Below are 14246 nucleotides of genomic sequence, written 5' to 3'. Positions count from 1 at the left end.
TGGTTCATGGTGTGGGTTACTGTAGTCACGTCCTAGTTCGTGAACTACGGGCAATGGCTGAGTGGTTTAGTAAGGGGACCTGAGAGTCGGGATACCAGTTGCTATGGAACGGGAGTGGGCATCTCGGACATATTCTGAGTCATGACACCACTTGTGCTCAGACAGCTAGGACTATAAAATCCACCAGTGGTCCCTAACCTGTTAGAGGAGAGATCCTCACTTGGACTATGTGTAAGTAAGGGTAGCATCCTGCTTCACAGAATTTAACGAGCTCAGAACATTTTAAGCAGACCTCGGACCTATGGGAGTAATGGAGTCCCACATCGTTTGACAAGTGAGGGACTTCTTGGAAACAACTTGGTGAATGAAATGGAATTCGATGGGGAGCTATCAATATTAATGAGGCTTTTGGAAGAAAGAAAGTAGAACTGGGTGAGTCAGCAAAGAGGATGCATCTGAATGTGCTAGAAGTAAATGATATTCGGGTAAGGGGAGATAACACGGAAGAGATAGGAGATTATAAAGTGTACTTGATTGGTGTTAAAAAGGGAAGGGAAGAGTGCATGGTAGGGCTAGGAATACTATTGCAAGAAACATAGTTTCTGTTAGGCACATAAATGAGTGAATGATGTGGGTAAATTTGCCAGTTGGAGGAATTAGGACAAGAATTATCTCAGTGTATTCAGCACGTGAGGATGCAGATGAGGATGCAGATGAGGATGAAGATGACAAGTTTGATGAAACATTGAGTGACATTGTATCAGGGACAGTAGCAAGGATAGGATAGTGCTAATGGGTGATTTCAATGCGAGAGTTGGAAATAGAACTGAAGGATACGAAAGGGTGATTGGTAAATGTGGGGAAGATTTTGAAGCTAATAGGAATGGCAAGCATTTGCTGGACTTCTGTGCTAGTATGGATTTAACAGTTATGAATAAATTCTTCAAGCATCAGGCTTTTCACTGCTACACATGGGAGAGTAGGAGTACCAGATCCATAATAGACTACATCTTAACTGACTTTAAATTGAGGAAATCTGTGAGGAATGTGCGGGTTTTCCAGGCATTTTTCGATGATACAGACCACTACCTGATCTGTAGTGAACTAAGTGTCTAGGCCTAGGATAGAGAAAATGCAATCTGTCTGCAGACGAATAAGGGTAGAAAATCTCCAGGACGAGGAAATTAGAAGTACATGGATATGATTAGCGAGAAGTTCCGAACAGTGGACAGTAAGCAGGTTCAGGAGAATGGGTTGCATAGAGGGATGCTGTAGTACAAATAGCAAGAGAATGCCTAGGCACAACTGTGTGTAAAGGTGGAAAATAGCGAACATCTTGGTGGAATGATGAAGTGAGAGCAGCTTGTAAACATAAAAAGAAGGCTTATCAGAAATGGTTCCAAACAAGGGCTGATGCAAACAGGGAATTGTACATAGATAAAGAAACAGAGCAAATAAATAGTTGTTGAATCCAAAAAGAAGTCTTGGGAAGATTTTGGTAATAACCTGGAAAAGAGCAGGGAAACCTTTCTGGACACTAATAAAGAATCTTAGAAAGGGAGGGGAAAAAGGAAATTAATAGTGTTTTGGGTAATTCATATGAACTCATAATAGATTCCAGGGAATCATTGGACAGGTGGAAGGAATATTTTGAAAATCTTCTCAACGTAAAATGAAATATTCCTGGTAATGTCGCAAACAACCGAGCTCATGGCGAGGAGGAAAATTATGATGATGAAATTACGCTTGAGGAAGTGGAAAGGATGGTAAATAAACCCCATTGTCATAAAGCAGCAGGAAGAGATTAATTTAGACCTGAAATGATGAAGTATAGTAGGAAGGCAGGGATGAAATGGCTTCATAGAGTAACAAGATTAGCATGGAGTGCTGGTGCAGTACCTTTAGATTGGACAAAAGCAGTAATTGCATCTATTTATAAGCAAGGGAACAGGAAGGATTGCAACAACTATCAAGGTATATCATTAAGTAGTATACCAGGCAAAGTATTCACTGGCATTTTGGAAGGAAAGGTGCGATCAGTGGTTGAGAAGAAGTTGGATGAAAACCAGCTCATGGGGAGGAGGAAAATGATATTGATGAAATTACGCTTGAGGAAGTGGAAAGGATGGTAAATAAACTACATTGTCATAAAGCAGCAGGAAGAGATTAATTTAGACCTGAAATGGTGAAGTATAGTAGGAAGGCAGGGATGAAATGGCTTCACAGAGTAACAAGATTAGCATGGAGTGTTGGTACAGTACCTTCAGACTGGACAAAAGCAGTAACTGCATCTATTTATAAGCAAGGGAACAGGAAGGATTGCAACAACTATCAAGATATATCATTGATTAGTATATCAGGCAAAGGATTCACTGGCATTTTGGAAGGAAGGGTGTGGTCAGTGGTTGAGAAGACGTTGGATGAAAACCAGTGTGGTTTCAGAAGGTAGATAATTTCAAGTATTTATGATATGTGTTCTCCCAGGATGGTAGTATAGTAAGTGAGATTGAATCAAGGCGCAGGATCAAATTTTCAGTATGTGCCAGGTAGTTGAAAAATGCTAAGAGAGGAATAGACAGTTATGTTTATGTTTTGTAGATCTAGAGAAAACATACGATGGGGAACAGAGGGAAAAGATGTTTGCCATACTGAGGGACTCTGGGATTAAGAGTAGATTTTAAAATCAATCAAAGGCATTTATGTCAACAATTGGGCTGCAATGAGAATTGATGGTAGAATGAGTTCTTGGTTCAAGGTACTTACATGAGTTAGACAAGGCTGTTACTTTCACCTTTGTTGTTCGTAGTTTATATGGATCACCTGCTGAAAGGTATAAAGTGGCAGGGAGGGATTCAGTTAGGTGGAAATGTATTAAGCAGTCTGGCCTATGCTGACGACTTGGTCTTAATGGCAGATTGTGGTGAAAGCCTGATGCAAACAGGGAATTGTACATAGATGAAAGAAACAGAGTGAAATAAATAGTTGTTGTCCGAAACAAACTTGGAACTTGTAAATAGATGCAATGAGTATGGTTTGAAAATTAGCCTTTCTGAGACTAAATTGATGTCAGTGGGTAAGAAATCCAAGAGAACTGAATGTCAAATTGGTGATACAAAACTGGAACAGGTAGATAATTTCAAGTATTTATGATGCGTGTTCTCCCAGGATGGTAGTATAATAAGTGAGATTGAATCAAGATGTAGAAAAATAGAACAAGCTCTCAGTTGCGATCAACAGTACTCTGTAAGAAGTAAGTCAGCTCCTGAATGAAACTATCTTTACATTGGTCTGTTTTCAGACCAACTTTGCTTTACGGGAGTGAAATCTGGGTGGACTCAGAATATCTTATTCATAAGTCAGAAGTAACAGACATGAAAGTAGCGAGAATGTTTGCTGGTACAAATAGGTGGGAACAATGGCAGGAGGGTACTCGGAATAAGGAGATAAAGGCTAAGTTAGAAATGAATTTGATGGTTGAAGCTGTATGTATAAACCTGCTTCAGTGGTGGGGTCATTTGAGACGAATGGAGGAGGAAAGGTTACCTAGGAGAATAATGGACTCTGTTCTGGAGGGTAAGAGAAGTAGAGGGAGACCAAGATGATGATGGTTAGACTCAATTTCTAATTATTTAAAGATAAGAGGTATAGAATTAAATGAGGCCGCAGCACTAGTTACAAATAGAGGATTGTGGCAACATTTAGTAAATCCACAGAGGCTTGCAGATTGAACGCTGAAAGGCATAATATTGATGATGCATGTATGTATGTACTTATGTACATATGTAGTGTGATAATAAAATTATTTAAAATTCCAAAAAAAATGTGGAAATCTTAAACAATAATCTGATTAGCACCTAAAAATTAAACAAAAATGCAGGCCATTATAGTCCATCTCCCAGGTGTAGTTGTGGTGCTGAAAGACAAACTGTTCAGCATATTATCCAAGAATGCCCTCCAACAGCCTTCTCAGGAGATCCAGCCGAGTTCCTGATGGCTACTCAAAATGGTGTTAATTATATAAGAGGTACCAATCTGACATTGTGACTTAATGTGTTCAGACATGTAAACAGTATTAAAATACTTTTTTTGTGATGTAATTGTAAACTATACGATAAATGTACAGTGTATGACGTTTCATGTGCCACCCAGCATAAATCAATCTTCTCAGTTTTCTCATCCAAGCACTTTTTTTTGAAAGTTAGTTTACTTCTCTCTTCCTTTTGTCTTGATTGCTTCAATCTCTATCTGTATATATATGTCATAGAGGAGAAATTAGCCTATATGAACAAAGACTGTTAAGCTTGAAATACGGTTTACTTCCAAATTCCTTAATCAGAAATTATACTGTAGTATCGTTGATAATGAGAATTATTTACTACCGTACGTAAGATGTTGGCTGTAGTAAAAATTACTGGCTCCAAACCTACCTGAAGTTTGGCATTGTCTTGGGTGACAGTACCTCTTCTCGGCAGTGAACTGGTTATCATGGAATATCATGGTAAAACACCAAGGACCATCTTTGTCTGAATCAATATTGCGACAATAATTTTTGGCCTTCAGTCTTGTTCCATCTATGTACAAATTATCTGAAGTAAACTCAGCAGGAACTGCATCGTCATCCACCCAAGGTAAGCATGGCAAGCCTGTAGCAGTGGTCCACTGAGAGCCACTATAGTCCACCATACTTCGGGACCCAGCACACTCAGGGGGCAGAGCAACGGGAACAGCATTATCTTCTAGAACAAAACCATTCCATTTCATTTTATAACTTCTGGAAATATATCAATACAATGATATGGGTTCTATGTTGACGCTTCTTTCTAAAAGAACACACAAATATGCCTTTACAAAATAGTTGCTAGATATGATAGTCTTTTGAGCTTTTATGCCATATAAAACTAGACAGACTGCTGGAAAACTTGACATTGTGCAAAAATCTTACTCCATTTCCTCAGGGGAAATTTATGAAATAAAATGTTACATCACTGTGCTTTGGATTCCACATAAAATGATCATGACATCAAAAATCATGTACAACTACAAACTTGCTTGCCTGTCTACACTTTTAGTGTCAGGTAAAATTGTTAAGTTATATGCTAAAAATGCCAAACCTATTCCTTTGAAAATGGAGTGTTGGACGAATGTTCATAATCTGTAATCTATTAATGTTGGTTTAGTTGGGGACAAATCATGATGACCTCGCCTCACACCACTACTTTCCAGTGGCAGCTCGGTGTCTATTAGCGACTTATAGGATTTACTACCTCTACTGCAGCCAGAGTTGCCAAATCGGCTACTGCACTCTACACAAAGAAAGGGTAAATACTACAGAGAGTGAGGAAGAAAGTGGTTTGGCAGCCTCTCCAAAACAAACAAGGATCACTTAGAACTCGTTAACTCAGCAGGGTGCAGGGTGTGATTGACTACTGGCTTCCAGCTTGCTTCTAGGAACTGAGGTCGTCATGTTTTGTCCCCAACTATAACTTGACATTTTTTTGGCAGCTACCCAACATTCCATTTTCCCTTTTAGTATTCCAAAAGTATTAATATAACATTGGTCAATGATGAATTTTTGCTGTAGGAAGTAAATGTATTGTAATGCAGAGATTTATGTGCTGACTTCAGATCTGGTTTCACTATTCCCCTATCACATACAGTTTCCATTTATTTGTAATTTGTGCTTTATTTTCATGTAGCTGGGCACATGATTTCCCTGTACAGCACTCATGGGACTCTTATTTCTTTCTTATCTTGTCTTCTGTTGATGCACAACTTCTTGTCACAGATAAGTTTATGTCGCCCTTTGTATCCACATGGAATTGTTTCCTTCAGTTACAGTTTGAATATTGTATGCAACACATCTTGTGAATATTGTATGATAGTGATATAAAGAGTTTGTGGTGCTGTGTAATTTACATCTAATTAATAAGGTGGGAGGCTCAGTACAGTACCTTAAACTAGTGCAAGTAGTAGTTTTTTCTCTATCACTTTTTTAATTCAAGCCTGTGCCTAGAGATTCTAAACAAAGTAATTTATTTGGATAAATTCCAGGAAAATAGGTACCAGTACCAATAGGGTTCATTCTATTGCAGATTGAATCATGCCCCGAAAATGTCTAAATCATCCCAACTTCTGCTACATATGCGGTTCCTTCACTCCAAAATCACAAAAGTGTACAATTACTCCACGGCTTCAGAAACTGTACCAGTTGGTGATCGTCTTGGCACCACATGTCATATGTAAACCTTGTTCGATGTGCTTAGGGAATTGCGTACAAAAGAACAAAATGCCATTGCCATTTTCCATCCCAATGACCTAGCAGGAACTGTTAAACTACACTGATGATTGTTGTAAATATTAAGTGTTTCTCAGCAAAACAAACATGAAAAATCATATACCCAAATATGGAATCTGCAAGGAGGCTGGTCCTGCATGATGAGCTTATCAATTCCAATAGCTGCAGTCGCTTAAGTGCGGCCAGTATCCAGTATTCGGGAGATAGTAGGTTCGAACCCCACTGTCGGCAGCCCTGAAAATGGTTTTCCGTGGTTTCCCATTTTCACACCAGGCAAATGCTGGGGCTGTACCTTAATTAAGGCCACGGCCGCTTCCTTCCCACTCCTAGCCCTTTCCTGTCCCATCGTCGCCGTAAGACCTATCTGTGTCGGTGCGACATAAAACAACTAGCAAAGAAAATATCAATTCCAAAACCTACAGAAAATGAAATTTTCCAGCAAATGGAATGTGACTTAGGTATTGATAGTGGAAAATTAGAATGTGTTTCTGATCCTGAATTAATTCCTGAGGTGTTTAGTTCTGAACCACAGCAATTTACCCAACATGAATTGAATGATCTCATTAGAGATTTTTCACTCCCAAAAGGTAAAGCAGAACTTCTTGCTTCCGGGCTTGATGAGAAACACCTTGTTGAAGATGATACCAGAATCTGCCATTACAGAAAACAAAGTACTGTATTTAGAAAAATTATTTTCATTAGATGGTCCAATGGTCTTCTGCAACAATGTGCATGGTCTGTTTGAGGAACTAAAACAAAAATATATTGCATCAGACTGGAGGCTGTTTATTGACTCTTCCAAGCAAAGTTTGAAGGCCATTCCTCTGCATAATGGCAATATTTAAAGCCTTCTGTACCCATTGCTCACTCTGTTCATTTAAAACAAAACTATGAAAATATGAACGTAGTACTGAAATAAATTCAATTTCACCAGCAGCATATTTATGGAAATCTGGTCATTACCATGTTGATGGGTATGCAGGGAGGATTTACAAAATTCTGCTACTTCCTTTGCATGGAACAGTTCAAATTCTAGTGAACATTATATCAAACGAGAGTGGAAATCTAGAAGCTCTTATGACCCAGGGGAAGGAAATACCCAGCACATCCCACTAGTTGACCAAAAAAAGTACTGCTTCCCACCTCTCCATATAAAGCTTGGCTTAGCAAAAACCTTTATAAAGACATTTAGAAGAAAAATTTCAAATGATCCCAGTATCTGAGTGCCATATAGTGAAATAATAAAATAAGCTGCTGAACTACAAGTGGGTGTCTTAGTGGACCCACAGATCAGGGAGCTCTTGCAGGATCAAAAATTTGAAGAAAATTTGGATGAGACCTATGTGATAGCTTGGCTGAATATGAACTTCTTAAGAAAGACAAAGTCGCCTGACTACAGACAAGGAGTTCAGGAATTACTGGAGATACAGGGGTGTAGCCAGGGGGGCGGGGGGGGTTGTTACTGGGGGATATGCCACCCCGCCATGGAATGTTTACAAAAAAGAAAATATACAGAAACTGACAATATACAATAAACTAAAGAAACGTTCAGAGACATAATTGTAGAACCAACAGATTTGTAATTCACTTATATCAGTGTCTTTATAATGACAAGTCAATCATGCACCTTCATTGTGATCTATCATCATTTTATAACTACAAAAACACCCCCACTGGTTGATCCTGGCTATGCTACTATGGATATGAATAAAAGAATGGGTTGCATGTCACTTAAACTTCATTTCTTACATTCACATTTAGATTTCTTCCCAACCAACCTTGGTGATGTCAGTAACAAGAGGGTTCAAAGGTTTCACCAAGATATTAAATTGATGGCAGAATGCTACCAGAGCTTCTGGAATGAATTAAGATGTCAGATTACTGTTGGATGCTATGTTGTAATGACTCAGAAAAAGAGTGTAAGAGACAATCGTCTGCTAAACACTTCTAGCCTCCAATTCTGTTTTCAATGATCATTATTATAAGTATCAACATGCATGCATGTTTGGTCTTATTTTCTTGAGAAATAAGTGTATTGTTGTATTGATCACAGTTAAATGTATGTGTATATCCATCAATGTAATGTATTTAATATATTATATATAATCTAAAATCTGTATGTGACATGAACTTCCAAAAAGTGAAAGCACCAAGTACCTTGGTATCATCATGAACAAGAAGCTGAACTGGACTAAACACATGCAACATGTGGAGGAGAAAGTAAACAAATGGATGAAATTGCTGAAGAGACTAGCAGGAGATACTAGGGGGAGCACTCAAGACACACTCGACAGAACCTTCAACACTTACATCAAACCTATTATAAAATAGTGAAGTACTTACTACAGCACCCCAATCAAACATTGATCGCCTTGAGAGGTGTCAGAATAATGCCCTGAAATCTGAAAGATGCATACTTTGCCATGACCCTGAAAGCAAAATGGATAAGGAACACCTGCTACATTGCAACAAACTTGATGTGACAGCCAGAACTTCAAGAAATCTCGTTCAACTATACTGGAACGCAAGAAAGCTGATGGATTGGAATCCGGGCTAGCCATAAGATACAACAACAACAACAATGAAACAGAAGGTATATATGTAATCTATATGAAAAATTGGACTAGAAAAGTAAAATTTTATCTCTGCCAATTAGAATGAGGATTATTTTGTCTACCAATGTAATTAGTGTCAGATAAACAAAAAGAACTTTTTGAACTTTTTCATGTGAAAGATTTATTCAGTTTTATTAAAATGTTATTATTATTATTATTCTGTTTGGCAATCCATAATTGGCACCAAATGGAAAGATCAGATGTACCTGACATGCCAGTGAAACAATAAATTGATATTATGACCTCAGTAAATCAAATACATGCTATAAGCTGCACAGTGTGCCATACGGAATCATAGCATAGTTGGTAAAGGCGCGCTGGAGAGGACTTACGTATGAGGTGGAAGGTTCAAGTCTGGGGCAAAGATACCATATTTTTTAATTATTTAATACATACTGCACATAATGCAAATTCAGTACCTGCTTTCATGCAAATTGTGTGTGAATGAATGTGTTTGTGACCCTAAGAAGGGCCAATTAGTTAGCAGGCTGGACACCTATGGACTGGAAATAATAGAAACACACTCTTCTGACAATGTTTTATTGCAGCAAATGCTCAATGTAATGACCGTTTTGATTTATGCACATTCGAGCCCGGTGTCCAGTAGATCGTCTTGCATGCTGAAGCAGTCCAAGTGTAATTGCTTGACAAGCATCTGTGATGAGTTGCCAGAGCTGGTCAGGGTTATCTGACTCTTGAGTGTACATGACGTTCTTCAAATGCCCCTGAAAGAAGAAGTTTAACGGCGTTAAATCTAGTGATCTGGCAGCTCAAGAAACAAGGCCTCCTCGTTTTATCCATTTCCCTGGCAGTTCCTCGTTCAGATGGTTACAAACGGGTAAAGTTGAATGTGGTGGAGCTCCATCCTGTTGCAACCATATCCTCCATCAGAGTGGGAGTTCCTGACACAGAAAGTGCAGGTAGCGTGGGCCCGTCCAAATGACCCTCAAAGAAATAAGGTCCAATCAGATGATCCCCCAAGATTCCACACCACACATTCACTCCCCATCGCACTTGATGGGCTGCCTCTCGCACCCAAAGAGAATTGTCTGGACTCCAATAGTGCATGTTGTAGCGTTTGATGTTCCCATTATTGTGAAAGTGCGATTCTTCTGAGAACAAGATGTGCGAAACAAATACTGCATCATTGTCCAGCCTGCCTAAAAGTCACGTACAGAACTCCATGGAGCTCTTGGTGCCATTCAAGATGGTATGGGTGAAATTTATGTTCATGCAGTATTCACCAGACAAACGGCTGCCTGGTGTTCGCCTGTTGTGCAATCGCCCTTGAAGTGGTGTGTGGATTATTATGAGCTGCCTCCAGAACAGCCTCTTCTGTTTCACCCAATATAACGGGCCTATTGTGGACTGGTGACTGTTTGGAAATCACGCATGTTGTCCTTAGGCATGTTTCAACACAGTGGAATGTCATAGCAGCCAGATATTGCCTGTCAGGATATCATTCCTGGTACAGACGTAGTGCCTTGCACGCATTATGTCTTGCTTCTCCATAATGAGGAGCATGTCAATGTATTCCTCTGTGGAAAACATGCCAAATGACAACATACATTGATATAATAAAATTCTTCCGGGCTGTTATGCCGTGGTCCACTCCTCTCGCAGAAGGCAGAAGCGAGAGGAGTGGACCACGGCATAACAGCCCGGAAGAATTTTATTATATTGACACCGGCCGTGAAAGCCTTCATACTTTAATAACATACATTGAGTCCTTAAACAGCAAAGTATGCATAGGGCACAAGATGAATAACAGTGTCATTCTACTGTTTGAATATGACAAATGTGGGCCTGTGTTTACATACATCATACCGGTGCAAAAATATTTGAACGATGCAGGATTCAAACCACCAATGGCACATTCCATCGATTACTAGGCTAACGCCTAACCACATCTGCTACGCTACACTGCTGGGAACATGCAGGTAGTATGACGAGAGTAGAGTACATACACCATCCAGTTCAGTGTTTAAAACGTTAATTACTGCACTGTTACCTGGTTTTCTGCACTGATTCCCCTCTTCATTACAGCTGGTCATGTGGCATAACACATTAACATAGTTACATGGTCAAAGGGCATCGTTACATGACGTTATAACCTGTCGGTAGGGTTCAGAATCATGTGCAAAATGTGTTCTCTGGACATTAGTACCATACAGTATGCTTGCAGGGGAATAGCTGCCTTATAACCATGTCACGTGTTAGTTGGGTTGCATAAAATTATATTGGAAGGGGCGGCTAAATAACACGGTATAAATGATATAAGTAAAGAATCAATGTCCACAGTTTGGAACGGGATTTGTGGTCAATCTCAAAATAATTGAATCCATAATAGATTTCAAAGCACAATCTTCCAGGCTCTCAACACTAACTATCAAAGCTGTAAATTGAACATACACAATAATAAATGCCCACACCCTAACTAATGATAAAATTAATAATAAAAAACACAGAGAAGAGGTGGATGGATTGTGAGAGCTTCTAGATCAGACAATGACAAACATAAATAAAAATTACACCTAAATTTTAATTGGAGACTTTATTGCCCAGTTATGAAGGGAAAAGAGATATAGAGATAATAGAGAAGCGGCCAGCACAAAGAAAATAAACAGAAATGGCATAAGGCTGGTGGAATTCTGTAGAAACCATGAAATGATCTCAAAGTCAACATACTTCAAGAGATGACCAATTAAGCTCAAAACTTGGAAACATCCAGACTGATAAAAAGGGATAATGGTTGTACTAGGGGTACACCTTCTCTGGCTATTTAAACTGCCTGCCTTCTTTACGGCCATCTATGCCAAAGGACTTGAACTTTTAAACTCCCAAAGAATTTTGTCTTCTAAAGTAAGATGGCTCTACCGTCAAATTGTTAGCTGACTCTCCCAGACTACAAACAAACTACTTGATAGAGTAATATTTATTTTTGGAGTTGGTAAACCTTTTTCTGAGGATTGATTTTTTTTAATGTACCAAAGTTGTCAACACTTCAGCTGGTTCCTCCTTGATTGTAATCTATCTATCAGATGCTTGTAAATATGTTCTCTAGCCTATCAAAACTGGGGTGTGTACAGGAATCATGCCTATCAGCAAAGAGTTCTGGAAGCTTCGCCTTACAGAACTATAAAAGCAGGGCACTTTAGGGCCGTCTTTTCTGAATTCCTCCAGTGCTTAGGAGTGCAACTTGATATAGGCCTAAGAGGCAGGAGCGCAGTCTGCTTGAAAAACATCCAGGAATACAAGGTATTGGCAGAATTGACCTAAACATGTGATAGCACCTGTGGGTAGTTTCAGGGGAAGGTTTCAGCCATTTTCTTTTAATGTAATTGTGTAATCTGGTAGTTTAATTGTAGGATTATTGGCAATGTCTGCTTCTATTCCCTACTGGGAAATATGTAATGTAAGGGAACAAAGAGTGGTGTCCTTCTGTCGTTTCCCATTCAACCTTGTATTGGGTGACTAAAGTTTTCAACCTCAAAATTTTGTATATATTGTCTTAGCTTCAAATGTTCCTCCTTTGGTCACCCCCTTGTAATATGGGATTAGCCTCTGTATCTTTGGGCTGTAAGCCCACTTAGATTTCTAGTAATTTCTATAAGGAGTGCTGGGTTTCTCCTCCTTGCCTTTTGTTTTTGGCTGGTTATGTGCAACCTTTCCTTTTTACTATTAAGACCATTTCTGCTTGATGAAATTTTGGTTCCCTTACCTTAACGACAATTCAATGATGGCGTGATATTACACGAGAGGGAACTTATGAAGATCTTCAGTTACTCAAGATCATGCAACTAATCTGTTAAATAATCCAATTTCACCTCTGAGGCGAGAAGAATTGTGGTGTTAAGAGGGGAATCTGAAGAGGATTAAAAGGCTGAATACCTAAAAGAGGTGTAGCCTCTGTATTCAAGATACTGGTTATTACATCATTAAATATAAGATCCATACTTTTGGTAAGTGTATTTCTAAATTGTTTCTTCATTTTGATTCCCTTTAAGAACAGTGATCAATCTTATTGTGGAGCAATTGATAAGCCCAACATGAGGCAACCGTGTATGAACACTCTAAAGTGAGGTCACTCGATGGGTTGCCTAGTGTAACTTAAGTGTAACAAAAGAAACTGATTGACTCTTTGAGGCTACACTATAGTATTTTGGAGCTCAGCCTCCTGTGTAGTGTACCTGCTCGGAGCAAATCTAGGTCTTGTAAAATATTGTACCTGTTAAGAGCACTAATGCTCTTCTCTATGTAAATTAACAACTTCAAGTTTTGTACCTGATTTCCGGACTTCCAAGTCTCTGATATTGTTAAAGCTGATAAGCTCATTAATAACCTGTTCTATTCTTTGTTATTCATTCAAATTTTCTATCTCTCAGTTTTAAAAAAGGAAAGAAGAAAAATTTCCAAATGTGTTATGTTAAATACTGTTCTAAGTAATTCTTTGTCCAGCCATTCAGCCCAGGTGCTTCCTTTACCTCTGTGAGCCATGAAAACACCATAACAATGGTAACTGGATCATGTTTGTATGAATAAGAATTACCACAGGGAAATCTACAATGTGAAAGTCGTGAGGGGGGCAGATACCAAATCAGATCATTACTTGATAAAAATTAAATTTACCCCATTTACAAAGAAAGAATCCCACCCCAAAAAGAAGAGAACTTACCACCCTCATAAATGGATAAATAACCAGGAATACAAAGAATGAACTAGGGATTTAAAAATAACAGATGATCTAGAGGAAACAAATCCCAAATTGAAACAAATAGCTGAACAAGTAGCCCCAATAAATCCAAGGATAAAGGAATAATCATTGCAATTTTCAAGAAAGGCAACAAGAAAGTATTGAAGAACTACAGGGGAATTACTCTGATATCCCATGTTGCTAAGATAATGGAGAGGATACTGGAAAGTAGGATAAGGTTGAGGGGTTGAAAATCAGATACAGGAAAATCAGTTTGGTTTCAGAAGTGGAAAGTCAACAATAGAGCCCATTTTCATTATGAGACAACTAATGGAAAAGCAATGGGAGTACAGCAATGACATGGTTGTGGCCGTTGGTGAGCAGAAATCAGTGAAGCAACAGAAGTCCTTATTATGTAATATTATGTAAATGTAAATTTTGTCTTGTCATCATTTTAGGTAAACAAAAACATTTTAAAAAACTGAAGAATTTGTGCAAAGCAAATTATTGTATGAAGCTTTCTTATTTAAAAATTATTACACATTTAGGCATATGAAGAAATGGACTATGAAGATTTATGTTCAAAGAGACCTGGGTATTTACATTTCCTGATTTAAATTGTATTATTTTGTTAATTATGGAA

At 38.6% G+C, this 14246-nt stretch overlaps 1 protein-coding gene across 1 annotated transcript in view; it reads right to left on the bottom strand.

Moving 5' to 3' along the window:
* Nucleotides 1-14246, bottom strand: part of LOC136866796 (uncharacterized) — a 382310-nt gene that overhangs the window by 127255 nt on the left and 240809 nt on the right. Inside the window, exon 15 of the mRNA XM_068226847.1 lies at nt 4428-4736. Coding sequence (XP_068082948.1) covers nt 4428-4736 — 309 coding nt within the window. The remainder of the gene's footprint in view (nt 1-4427; nt 4737-14246) is intronic.

Source organism: Anabrus simplex, chromosome 3 (genome assembly GCF_040414725.1).
Source record: "Anabrus simplex isolate iqAnaSimp1 chromosome 3, ASM4041472v1, whole genome shotgun sequence".
Taxonomy (NCBI): Eukaryota; Metazoa; Arthropoda; class Insecta; order Orthoptera; family Tettigoniidae; genus Anabrus; species Anabrus simplex.
The sequence above is the reverse complement of the archived record's forward strand: the minus strand, read 5'-3'. Positions and strand labels throughout refer to the sequence as shown.